This window comes from Falco biarmicus, chromosome 6, assembly GCF_023638135.1.
Source record: "Falco biarmicus isolate bFalBia1 chromosome 6, bFalBia1.pri, whole genome shotgun sequence".
NCBI classification, from domain to species: domain Eukaryota; kingdom Metazoa; phylum Chordata; class Aves; order Falconiformes; family Falconidae; genus Falco; species Falco biarmicus.
The window spans coordinates 81,336,422-81,349,223 of NC_079293.1; the positions used below are offsets into that span (position 1 = coordinate 81,336,422).

A 12,802-nucleotide genomic window follows, 5' to 3' on the forward strand; every position below is an offset into this window, starting at 1 on the left:
CAACGCAGCAGCTATGTGCTCGGAAGGACACCAGCTGCACAGCTGTCACACTGCTCGGGATGCACTCGAGCTGAACGAGCTGCCCAGAGCAGCCCCCACATCTGAGGAACAGGCAACACAAGAAGGAGGAACTGCTGCAAACGTTGGTGCTGTATTTCACTGCCATTTACAGCCTTTGTGCAAGGGGGATTATTCAGGACAGGACTGGTTTCAGGCCAACAGCAGATACCTTCTAGGAAAGAGAGGATTACTGGGACAGCGCGTGAAAGCCACAGCCGGGGGATGGACATTACATTTCCTCTTTTCAAGGCTTTAGGGAGATAAAAAAAAAAATAAAAGTGGCAAAGCCCTCTTGTGCCTGCCACTCACAGGCCAAGTTAGGCAGCCCTTCATCAAAACAGGCATAAGGCAGTGCAAGTCATCAACAAGATATTTTAGATATTAAGGGCTCATTTTGTTCTACTAGACAAATTCATTGAATTTTGACACACAAAACTGATTTAAATGTGGTAAAACTACTTCACTCTGCATTCTCCTTCAGAAGAATTTAAATAATGAAGAAGGATTCCTTTTATATTTGACATCTCATTTGCTGAACAATCATTTTTTTTCTCTGCTGATAAAAATGTTGGTGAAACCTCTTCCTTTTCCTAAGTCTGCCAAAAAATGTCACTGACTTTTTCAGGTTCATGTTTCTCATGAATATGTTTCAGAAATATATTCACATCCTACAAACACAGCACTGCTGTATCTCGTATTTTGATAAAAATACTAACATTTTCAACAAAGCTAGAATAATTTCACAATTTAGTAAAATAGCACTTTCAACTGCAAAGCATTTTGATAGGGAAATTTCAGAAAGGTCTAATGATTTTTTTGTTTGTGGGTGCACACATGCAAGATGAAAAAGAAGACTTTATATAAAAAGAAAAGTATGCGTGCTCAGTTCTAAGAAAAGCATTTAGGGACAAATTAAAAATACTTTCTAAGTGGCTTATGGAATTTATGAAACTGCCTCTGGTAGCTACCCAACTGAGTTAGCTATCTGCTCTGGCAGGTAATGGGACCGAGACAATTAAGTTATGCAAGCAATGCCATAAATCTTATTAAGAGTGTGACTACAATCTTTCCAAGCTCAAATGCCTTTGTAAATTTGAGCTGGATCCTGAGCTACACAGGTGTCGTCTTATGAGTGGCTTACAGACAAGCTCTCATGATCCTTCTTTACAGTCATTTACTACAGACACAGCCTTTATTGCCCAATCTGCTGCTGCCTGACCAATACCGAGAAATTCTGAAAAGCCACTTGTCTAAAACATTGAAATGCACATGACAAGGATCCCTTGGATCTCTGTATTTAATACCTTCCAGTCGCTGGCACCTCCAATATATTCGGCTGTTAATAAACTGATACAACTCACACTTGGGGTGGACTTTATTTTCTTCTCCCCACCACTCCAGTGAGAAGGCTGTGCCTGAATTTCACCATCCCAGAACCACATACTCTTGTGTGAACAGCAACTAAAGGCCACCAACTCCCAGTGGACCAGAACTGGAAAGGCTAAAGCACAGGCTGACAGGAAAATTAGGTACTCATCTTGCAGCCGGCAACAGTACTAAACCTGCAGCTACAATAAATGGCAGTAGCCAGCATTAGCTGTAGAACCTGGAAAGTTCCAATTTAAACACCAAAGTTAATCAAAACAGAACCATTATTACCATTCAATGAGTATAAATGAATATAAAATTCAGAAAATTAGCCGAGTTAGATAGGTTCTTCTCTATGTACTGAAACTCATACCTTACCACAGTGACAGACAACATGCAGTGTCCATCTCAGAGACCCTAGCTGCCACAGCATGGCAGGGGGAGCAAGAAATAATCATATCTCCAATAGAATTGTACCAGACTACCAGACCTTATGGGATTTAGTCAGCCGGCTCTTCCTCAGCACCAGGAAGTGAATACACTGGTGCTCAGAAGGAGTTCAGAACAAAAACTTACGTAACCCTCGACACTGTGTTTTCTGAATTGACTGGATGGTATTTTAAAGCAGAGTCTTTCAAGATGGTATAGGCTAGAGGTGACAAAGTCACATCAAACAGTAACAAAGTCTGCATGTGAGAGACAGGGAAAAAGTTTGGAAACTCCTTGGCAGGTATGGATAACATGAGGCATTAGCGGCTACTCATGAATCCAAAAATAGAAATAAATTCACTGTGCAAATCTGTGGCTCGCAACGGTTTGTTTCACACTGAAAAAATCTCAGCTGCATTTTCATTCATGGACATGGTACTGCTCATTCTTTGATCCCTCCATTCTGCATCCTTACATTAACATCAAGACATGTTATTCTTTTTAATTTTAATGCAGTCACATGAATTATGAAACAGTACATGGGGCATCTTTTCTCACTGCCTTTTCTTATTTTTGTGATGCTTACTACCTCAAGCAAGCTTTTACAAATATCTGTTGTTTTCTAAAAAGATATAATGTAGAAATCGCTAATCTTCTATTTTCACTTCATCTATAATGCCTCCCACCTTTAAAACCCTCTGTGGAAAACCTCTCTAAATTGTACTTCCATTGGAGTTTGTATGGTGCACCAAAAGGTCTGCAAGAAAACATTCCCCATAAAGTTTTAGGAAAGCATATAGAAGATGGGAATATACCTATTGTTAGCTACTTACATTGCTGCATGACTTAACAAAATACAGTATGGTAAATAATACTTGTAACAGTATTGAGGGAGTCTGAAATGCAAACATGGATTCTGCATAAAAAAAATGTTCTGCTTAAACTTCATTAGCTACTTTGTCTTTAATACTATTAAAAAATATGGGCTAGATAGGCTTATAATGAAGTTTTGATTAAACTGCTTGCCACCCCTTTAAACAACTGTACATATTAGTAATGTCTGAGTAAGTGCAAACTATTTGATTACAGTTCACATTACTGTGAATGAGCACGTGCTAGTTGAACTGGCAATTAATATTTTAGTCCCCCAAAATCCCAGCTTCTTACTGAGGTAGGAATATTTCTTTAATGGATTGAAATATTACCTGACAATGTGTAAGCTGCTGTTTATTAGCCTTCCCTACTTTTTATGCAGACAGATATTTCCTGTAAATGCATTATAACCAACAATACTGTAAGTTCACCCCATAATAACTGGCAGGGAAAATAAACTAAGAATCTTCTGAAATTCATCTCCATGAAATGTGTAACATACACTTGCAAATAACCTCAGTTTCAAGTTCAGCCTGTATTTCTAGCCTCTCAACTGACAAAAATAATTACTCCCTGCCAAAGGGAAATGATCCAGCAGGCCTGTAGTTTTCAACACACTGGGTTTGAACCCTGAGGGAAGAGGGGGCATCTTCAGAAACATTCAAAGAGCTAAGTAAGAAACGTGAGCAACTAAGCAGCCAGTGTAAAAGCAAGCAAGGGACCTCGTGACCACCGAAACATCTTCCAAAATTCACATATCAAAAATGCCTTGACACTGTGACAGGTGGAGATGTCAGGTTGCAGTTGTAGGATGATGCTCCTAAACCAGTCCTATAACAAGGACAGACTTCAGTAAGGAACTGGTTCTTTGCAAGGTGGTTGTCACCATCAGAGTTCAGTTTCTCAGATACACTCAACAGGCAAATAGCAACCAGCAAAGATCCTTACACCCTGCGTTCACCCATAGATTTGACCATTTCTTCAGGACACAAGCACAGAAAATGTGACTGTATTACAACAAAGGGAAAACACTTGTGCTACCTGATGAGCTATTAATAATACTGCTGGGAAATAAATCTGCTACACCAGATTTAAAAAAAAAAAATAAAATAAAAAAAATCAATTCCCAATCACACAGACACACCCACCAAAAAAAGATTTAAAACCCCAACTGACCAATGACCAAGCTGCTAATCTGGTACTTCAGCTGTTTTCAGTCACTGTTTCTAAAGGAAAGAAAAGGCTTGACTGATACCACAGGATGGAATTTCAGCAAATCAGTCCAGATGCATTTGGGTTTACTGCATATTTTAGCTTAAAGAAATCGTGCTTTTTTAATAGCTGTGATAAATTCAAATAGCTTAAAATTAATTAAAAAAACAGCAAAAAGTCTCAAAATCACCAACAGTATCTTGCTCATTTTCATAAGTCACCTAGAACAATAAACTACTTCTACTTGTGTTTCACTGAACAGCCAACTGTTTCACAGTACAGTAGTGATAATAAAGGAGAAAGACTTGTTCTACTGGCCAAGACTTACATGTATTGGTGAAGCAGGATCGGGCTGAACACTCTAGAAAAAACAGAAAAAAAGAGTTTGCTTACAGGATTTTGCCTTTGTAGAAGTTAGAATTCAGCAATTGGATATGAACACGTGTCCCACCTTTAGGAGAGAATACTGGCAGCTGGCCATCACAAGACAGAACAACAGAACCCAAATGTCTTTACAGAAGCCTTGATTCAGAGTCAGGAATCCAAGAAGTGAAACGAGAACTACTAGAAGGACAGCAAATACATTCTCCTTTATATCTTCTGTCCTATGTGAATAAAAGTGTTAAGAGATGTACAAATATTTATATATTCGTTAGAGCAAGGCAGGTCCATTTACAGCTAGTATGAACTGTCATTGCTGAAGCTATCAGAATTCACAGGATCCAAGGTTTTGCTTCCAAAACTACATTTCCATGTTCAATGGTATTTCACCCCCATGCCAAAGACCTTATCCTCTATGATAGCTAAAATTTATAGAAAAAAAGGCATATGTACTGAAGTCCAGCACCCTCCAATTTCACTGGCCAAATACAATTCCACGGTGGAGCTGATTTGAACGTAGGCAAGTGTATGTTTATTAAAAAAAAAAACAAAAAAAACCAAAAAACCCCAAAAAAACAATCCCCCCCAAAACCCAACACCCAAATACTTCTAAATGAGGAAATAAGGCTTTCATTTAATGGAAAATACATGTCTGACAACAAAGAATTCATTAGATGAAACACCAAATTTGACATCTCATGTTTTATTCATTTTTATCTGTTCTATTAAAACACGGAAGCTGAGATAAAAACCAATGCTAACATTCAGCTATAACAAAAGAGTGTATCAGCAGATGCTTTCCATGCAATTCAAACACGGGGATAAGACACCACAGGTAAGTAAGTACCTGATCCGGACCTAAGCTCCCTGACTAAACAACCTGGTTTCTGCAGCACATAAAACTGACATCTGGAATTTCTGCTGTGGAGCTCATACAGGGACAGGAGAGCCAGCAGCCATTGGGTATGTAGGCTAACACGTTTGAAGGTCTTAGTAGTCCAGCAGACTACTACATGAGGTCTAAGGGCAAAGGGTACTGCCTGAAGAGCTGATGCCAAATGAACTGACAGACTAGAAAAAGGAGAGATGCCGAGACAAGCAGTTCTCTCTAAACAAATAAACCTGAACCAGAACAGAAGGAGTAGCTGAAAGATCTCCTCCACAGTATTACTCTATAATTTCTTTTTAAAGATTGGAGTACTTGGTTTACAACACCCTGGGACCCTCCCACTTCTGTATTTTTTGCACAAAACCTGGATTTTCTCACCAGAAAGCTCAGAACCATTTGATCCAACAGCTGAGAATGAAATTAAAGACTATTCCACAAGCCTGGTGCTCACATGAATCAAGGTGTCTGCTTGAAGACGAAGGGTAGCAAGAAACACCAAAACCAACTCCAAAGGAAAGCATTTCCTTCAGCTTAAAGCAAACAAGCATCCATCCATCTACTCAACCTGAATATAAGACACTAATACAACGCTCACTTGTTATTTCTCTAGCGGGCTGCATTGCTCTACGGACACGTGGAGCCACCCATCGTAATATTATATAAAGTTGCATTAAAAAAAAGGCTTACCTGTCTAACAATGCCAACAAGGTAAGACGATCATACCAGACTTTAATCCATTTGCCAGGGAATATAATAAATCTGTAAAACTGCCTGTTCAGTTTCCGCTGTGCTGAGGAACAGGAAGAATCCTCAGGGTCCCGGCTGGGTTGCTTTAAAAACAAACAAACCAGAAATACACAAAACTCTTTTCACATTGGCATATGGCTGCCAGCAAAACAGGTGTTTAAAAGGCCAAATTTACATGAGGTTTCAGATTAATTTTGTTTCCCCTAAAAGGGATAGTAGGAGTGTACTTGTTTTCTTCATTTTAAATTAGAAACAAAAATATCACACCTGCTTAATTATTGCAGATGGACAGAAGCTGTATCAATTGTGAAGCTCAACAGTGATAGTATGCTTTAAACATAAATACTAAATACCCATTTAAAAAAATATTTATTTTTTTAGTCCTGACCCACTGCTTGCCTAAAATTTCCTTTTGAAGATTTTTCCATGCGTCAGGCTAATTACAGCACAAGACAAAACCACACATGATAGGAAAAATCTGTGGTTTTAATCAAAAAAATCAAGTAAAATTTAAGGCCTAGAGGTGTGACTTAGCAACTCTCCTTCCAGAGCACAGCTTTGTTTATCTTTCCTGAGATGCTTCTAATACCACATCAGGCATGCACCCTCCGCCACAGCAAAAGGAGGGGAAAAAAACTGCAAACAGGCACAAAAAGCATAAACATCACTAGTTTAAGAGTCACTAATCTTTAATCTTACCATCACAACCATAAATTCATCCTTTTGAATACTGCTTTTGTCAGGTTCTAAGGCCTTTTTTTCTTGTCTGTTTGAACTACAGCATTTCAGATCTCAGCCAGCTCTACACCTGCACTCCTTCACCAGCACTTGTGGTGAGGGGAGCTTATCTACAGACCATCAGCCAAGCCTGCAGAGCTAGTCAACAGAATAAAAAAAAAAAAACAAAAAAACCTCTGAAAAGTAGCGATTTCTTTCCAAGGTACGCCAATAATTGACTAAGGGGAAGGAATCACTTCTTTTTCTTTCAAGAAGAATTTGAGATTTCTAATTGCTGTCAAGTCTAGTAGTTTTCAACCTCCTTCTAGCCCCCACCCCCCTTGTTAAAGATAATTAATCAACATTAGATAACAAATATACCTATAATGGAACTCTGGGCAATGTTTGCACTAGAATTATTTGTGTTAGATTAACTTCCCTAGGCAGAGAAGGGGATTTCTGTTGAAGTAATTCATCATATTCCTGGATTCTAACTATTAGCAAAATACTTTTTTTTAAAAAAAACAACTGTCCCCCTGCATATAGGAATTGTTAAATTTTCTCTCAGATTATTGGAAAAACTTCTAATCCTCACTTTCCAGGATTTTTACACATAATTTACACGCGAATTAATTTATTGCTGGCACCATCAGCTGGGAACCAACTCACTGATAACCTCAATCTGCTGGCAAACATGAGGTAAAACAGGCTAGCTTAAGCTTCAGAGAAAGAAATTCAATTTTATACATTTTATCTCAACTTTATACATTTTTATCTCATGCCTCCAATTGACTAAAAGCATACAGTCATGTGGTGCCAGGTAGCTCTGAGTGTTCAGACATGCAAAGGGATGCTGGGCTATTCAGCGTTCTTTCACTTAGTAACAATCGCAAGTAACTTAAAAGCTGTGAGACTGATTGCAATCCTTTCACCACGCTGACTTTGAAATCTAAAAGTACTTTAGGTACTCAAAATTTCAATATTTCTATTACCACTTTAAAAAGTCACTTAAGGGAGTTGGGGTATTTTTAAAGAAAAAAAATATATTTTAAAATATTACAGTTGCTAATACTGGCACAGGTTTTTTTCTCTTGGGTCCTATTTCCCAACAGAAAGTTAACACGAAAATCAACCAACCACAATCACTAGCTTCACTCTTGTAATCTAGACTGCTCACTATAACTAAATAAATTAAAAAAAATAAATATCAAAATGATGGCGAAGAGTCCATTAAAAACACCTGAGGATCTGATTGTTTGGTCCTCAGAACAGCTTAACACATATTTAACTGAGTGCATAAGTGAACATTTTGGCTCCTGAGGAACTGTAACATTTGGATGAAGTCCATTACATGAGGTTTGCAGTACGTGGGCTGCAGTCAGATTTTGGAGCTGCATCTTGGAAACTCTCTGACTAGCCCTGAGCAAGTCACTAAGCCTAATTGTGACTCCCGTCAAAAAAGAGCTTATAAATATTCACTTCATAAATTTATACAGTGCCAGAGACAGCCTGAAACCCTAGCTTTACTCACATCAATGACAGAACTTTTCCTGACTTACATGGGCTCAGAATTTCACGTTTAATTTTAAATAAATAAATAAATAAATAAAATCAGAAACCAGGAAGTTCTGAAATTACTGCCTGGCCTTGTTACAAATTATGTGATCTTGAGCAATGCATCTTACTTCTTAATGGTCCAGTTTTCCCAGAAGAGGGGAAAAAAAGAAAAGGACAAAAAAGCATAATTGTTCTCTAATTTACAGACAGTTTATAAGATTATAAATATCTGGAAAATATCTGAGCCTTTATATGAAAGCCTCTTTCCCAATCTAAAATACACAATTCAGGACAATTTCCTGATTTTTAACTTAAAATAGTTCCTTTATACAAGTTGCTTCTAGCTTTAAGTTCCTGTGCAAAATCTAAGGTGAAAGATAATTAACTGGCATTTTAAGGTTATTCATAAATACCAAACCAGAGTTTACCATGGAAGAAAAGAGACGGTTAAAGTTATTATAAAAGGAATTGTAAAACCAGATTACAGACTTAGGCTGTTGGTCACAGACCTGCAAAACTGTAAAGTTCAAGTATGTCCACATATTACCATACAAACTGAACTCTGAGGGCCTTTGTCTTTTACCAGATACAATGAGGAGGTGGCTTTGACATTCTGCGACAGATACCTAGAATTCTGGTTGCCCGATTCAGAAAAGTGAAACCAGACGTGGTTTTATGATAGTAATGACTCTGAAATAAACACTTCATACTAATAAAATCTGGTAGTGTGTCTAAAATCCTACCGGCTGTGCCCTCATTCTTTCAAACGCAGTAAGACTGAAGATAGAAGAGCAACTTTTTAGGTGGTGGAGTCTTTAAGTGCTCCCCTAGGACACTACTCAGTGTCAGCAGACAGCAGCTGAATTGCATCCATCAACATAAAATACAACTTCTCCCGCAAGTAGCACAGAAAAGTAACAGGAACATTCTTGCAGCATTTGTTTATAAAGCAGTTTATCAAAATGCTAGAAACTGAGCTATTACAATATACCCGTGGGCTTTCTGAAAGGGTCCTTCGTGCCACCATCAGTAAGAGCTGCTGCTGAAGCGCACTTGCTGCTTGATCCCCCGAAGATGGTTCCTGGCTCTCTGAAGTGGTGGTACTGGAGGAGCTGAACTGCATTTCACTGTGCAGAGGGGAGAAAGGAAAGAAACTGTTCTAAGCAGCGCTATTTTTCTAGTATTTCTGAAGCATTACAGGAAGAAGCCTGTAATTGCTTTGCTTTTGGCTCACAGGACATGGAGCCTTCCACCTTGACACCTGAAATCTAGTCCAGACCCACAAAGCAGTTCACACCCAAACTTAGATACACATGGTCTACCACATCCACCACAGAGAAACAGATACTTCTGTAGAGTATTTTTTCTCATCTTGAGATGAACACCTACAATGAATCGCACTTCAGAAGCGCCTTGTTCTGTCCACCGAGAACAATTCAGGTCAAGAGCTGCGTATCTACAAAGCAAGACCGCAGGGCAGCTACTGCAGAGATCCTGGATTAGCTTTCAAACAAGCTCACTTAGGTACCAAAGCCAGTCTGGCCTCACCTGCACTGAATTCGGCGGGTACTAATTTCCCCTACCGAGAATTCAGGCTACAAGAACTTCTGCCCTAGCAAGACGACAACGATATCTGAGCTAACTCACATAAGGCCAGCTCAGATATCCGCTGGACTGAGCATAAACTCACCCTGGGAGGGCTCTGAGCAAGATGCTATTTTTATTCCCCTCCCCTCCACGTTTACTGTTTTGATGTTGTAGATACAGCACTTTAAACAGTGTACTTGAGGAAATTTCTGCACTTAGAGCAGTGATACCTGGTGGGCTGCAGAAATGGTGCGCTACCATGACATGACTGACTGGGTCTCAGCAAGAACTATATTGAAATGAAATAATTGTTAATTGGAGAAGAGATCTGTTTTGGATACTTCCGGCTTATTTTCTTCAAATAGGGTTTATACGTCAGGCGCCCTGCTCTGAGCTCATTACCCCCCTGCCTCTGGATGCCTGCCTGGGGCTCTTATTACTTTCATATCTGCATGAGGTGAAAGCACCTCGGTGCTCATGCAAGGTAGTCAATACCTATTGTTCCTGTTTTCCATAAAGGAAAGACAAGCAGGAAAAAACTAGAGCGATCTGTGTACCGTCAGCCAGGAAGCCTGTGGCAGAGCAAAGGATAAACCCCTCATCTTGCATACCCTTACCCTCAAGCCACCCTATTCATTTTAGTTAACTCAACCTTCCTCACCCCTGGGCACCAATTCCTAAAGCTGTTGTGTGACCCTTGTTAAGCCCAACAAAAGGGGCTTTAAAATTGTGGCTGTCCTGCACATAACTGGTTGTTAACTTCAGCTGCAGTGGCTAGCGCTGTGCTGGGATAAGGTTCTGGATTACTTAGAAGTCTGGATTACTTAGAAGCAGGGCTGAAGAGTCACACCAACCGCTTGAAACAAGCCCACTCTCTCCCTCTCCCCTCCAGGACTTGCTAGCTCTGCCTGGACCAACAACCAGCAGCCTCACCATCCCACCTCTGGTCTCCGAGCCAGGCAGGTACTTTTTTTCAAAGCCTTGATTGCTATCAGGCTTGGATGCCAGACCTGACACTCACCATCTGCCATTCCAGAACTATCAGCTGAACAGAAATGAGAGTACCCCGTGTTCTTGACCATCATGGCTTCCCTTGCACTCCCCACTCCTCCTGCTACAGGCAGATGCACCATCTGCCCCACGGAGTCAGGACAGCTGTCATGTTCCCTTCGCACAGCACTAGGAAATGAGGACTTGGGCCAACACAACCCGCTTGTCCCAACGTGTCCCAGCCACAAGGCAACTCTCTGTAAGAACAAATCTCCTTTGCAGGTCTTGTTTAGCACCTCACCAGCAGTCAATAACCAAAGAATACAGAAGAGACGGGAACTGATCCAAAATCCTGGATCTCAACCAAAAAATTTAGGCAGGAAGAAAGGGAAGAAAGCCTAGAGGCATGCCTCCCAGAAAGAAGATGCCCACAGATACAGACTATGGAGGACAGACATGCCTTCTGCATATTTTGGAAGTGCCCTACTCAAAGGTGACCTTGTTCAGCTTGAAGAAAAGCAATGGATTTTTTTGATTTTTTTTTTTTTTCCTCAGGATGAGCTGTCCTATCCCTTGTCATTATGGGTACAGCCCAGGGACTCCCTGTTCACAGCAAGAAAAAAGCAAGCATAGCCCAGGTTATGCAGGACACTACCCTGGGAACTCCTGCCCAACAGGCAACCCAACAAAACAGCAGGGGAATAGAACAGGGACTGCTCATGCCTTCCTAAATGAAGAGTTAATCTCCAGTAACGTTTTGCATCTTTAACTGTCTTTCTACAAAAGTCAAATGGAGTCAAGAGTATTTCTAGATTGGACTGTGTCTTTTATCCCACATTTACCAAGAATGGAAATGGCAGAGGATGGATAGATAGACAAAGATATTCCCCTGGTACTCTACTCTATCAGTTCTCAGAAATCAAAATTCTTCTACTCCTAAGGCTTCTTCCAAGAATAAACTTAAGAGATCAAATCACTTCCCACCAGTCTTGAAGATAACTGAAAAGCCAAGAGAGCCCAGAGCCCCACCTACCAGTGGCCTAACTGGCAGAAGAGTCCGCAAGCAGCTGGGACACTGACTGTGGGAAAAAAATCGGAAACTTCTTAGGCCTGAAAAGGCAATTAGGGCAGAGAAGTTGGGAAGGCAGAGAGCAAAGCAACAACTCCAGAATCAGAAGCGGTCATCTGGCCTTCATCTGCCATCTATACCTTTTATTCATCAGCCTCATCTCTCTGTATCTGCTTACTCTTTCCTCATCTTCCGTTCCCCTCAGCTCCTGTTTGCTGCTTTTTTCCTACTTATCCCTATCTTCCACACAACCTCCTTCTGACATTCACTTGCTACCCCCTGACGCTGGATCGCTTGCACAGCTACTTAGAAGCTGTCTCATCTGATGACAGCGCTATCACATGAACAACAAATACCAGTAAGAAATGTGATGGTGGTGTTGGTGTTTGTGTTTTTGTAAGCTTATAAACTAGATTCCATAAACTTATTACCATATATAAATAGGAGCAAACACTCTGTAATCATAAAATCATTATAACAGAGCTGATCGCAGTATAACATGGAATCTTGATAAACAGAAAATCTGTTCATTTGCAGAATCAAATTAATGTTATCAAGATCTACTACAGCAAACTGCACTGCTAATGTAAGCAAAGGTATAATTGAACTAAATTTTGAATAATAAATTATTAACTAAAAATATCTTTGAAAAACATACAACTTATGCAGATCAAATGCAAAAGCTACATAGCACCCTCTACTGATAACTGGTTATGAAGTCAGGGATTTTTTTTCTGGCTCACAATTCTGTTTTGTAAGAACACTGATGAGTAAACATAAGCTAGTTGAGCAATCATGTAACACTTGAGAATGTTTAGTATAACCACATAGCACTGGAAAAATCTTCCTTCTCCCTGATTAGTCTGTGACAGTTGCCTTGTACCACTGACAATTTGGCCCAAGCCATTCAAACATAACCCAGC

At 39.9% G+C, this 12,802-nt stretch overlaps 1 protein-coding gene across 1 annotated transcript in view; it reads right to left on the reverse strand.

Annotated features, from left to right (window-relative positions):
- PCNX2 (pecanex 2) overlaps positions 1-12,802 on the reverse strand; it is a 159,744-nt gene that overhangs the window by 112,393 nt on the left and 34,549 nt on the right. Inside the window, exons 9-12 of the mRNA XM_056342869.1 lie at positions 9,225-9,360; positions 5,900-6,042; positions 4,394-4,547; positions 4,271-4,303 (exon numbers count right to left, since the gene is read on the reverse strand). Of these exons, the coding sequence (XP_056198844.1) occupies positions 4,271-4,303; positions 4,394-4,547; positions 5,900-6,042; positions 9,225-9,360 (466 nt within the window). The remainder of the gene's footprint in view (positions 1-4,270; positions 4,304-4,393; positions 4,548-5,899; positions 6,043-9,224; positions 9,361-12,802) is intronic.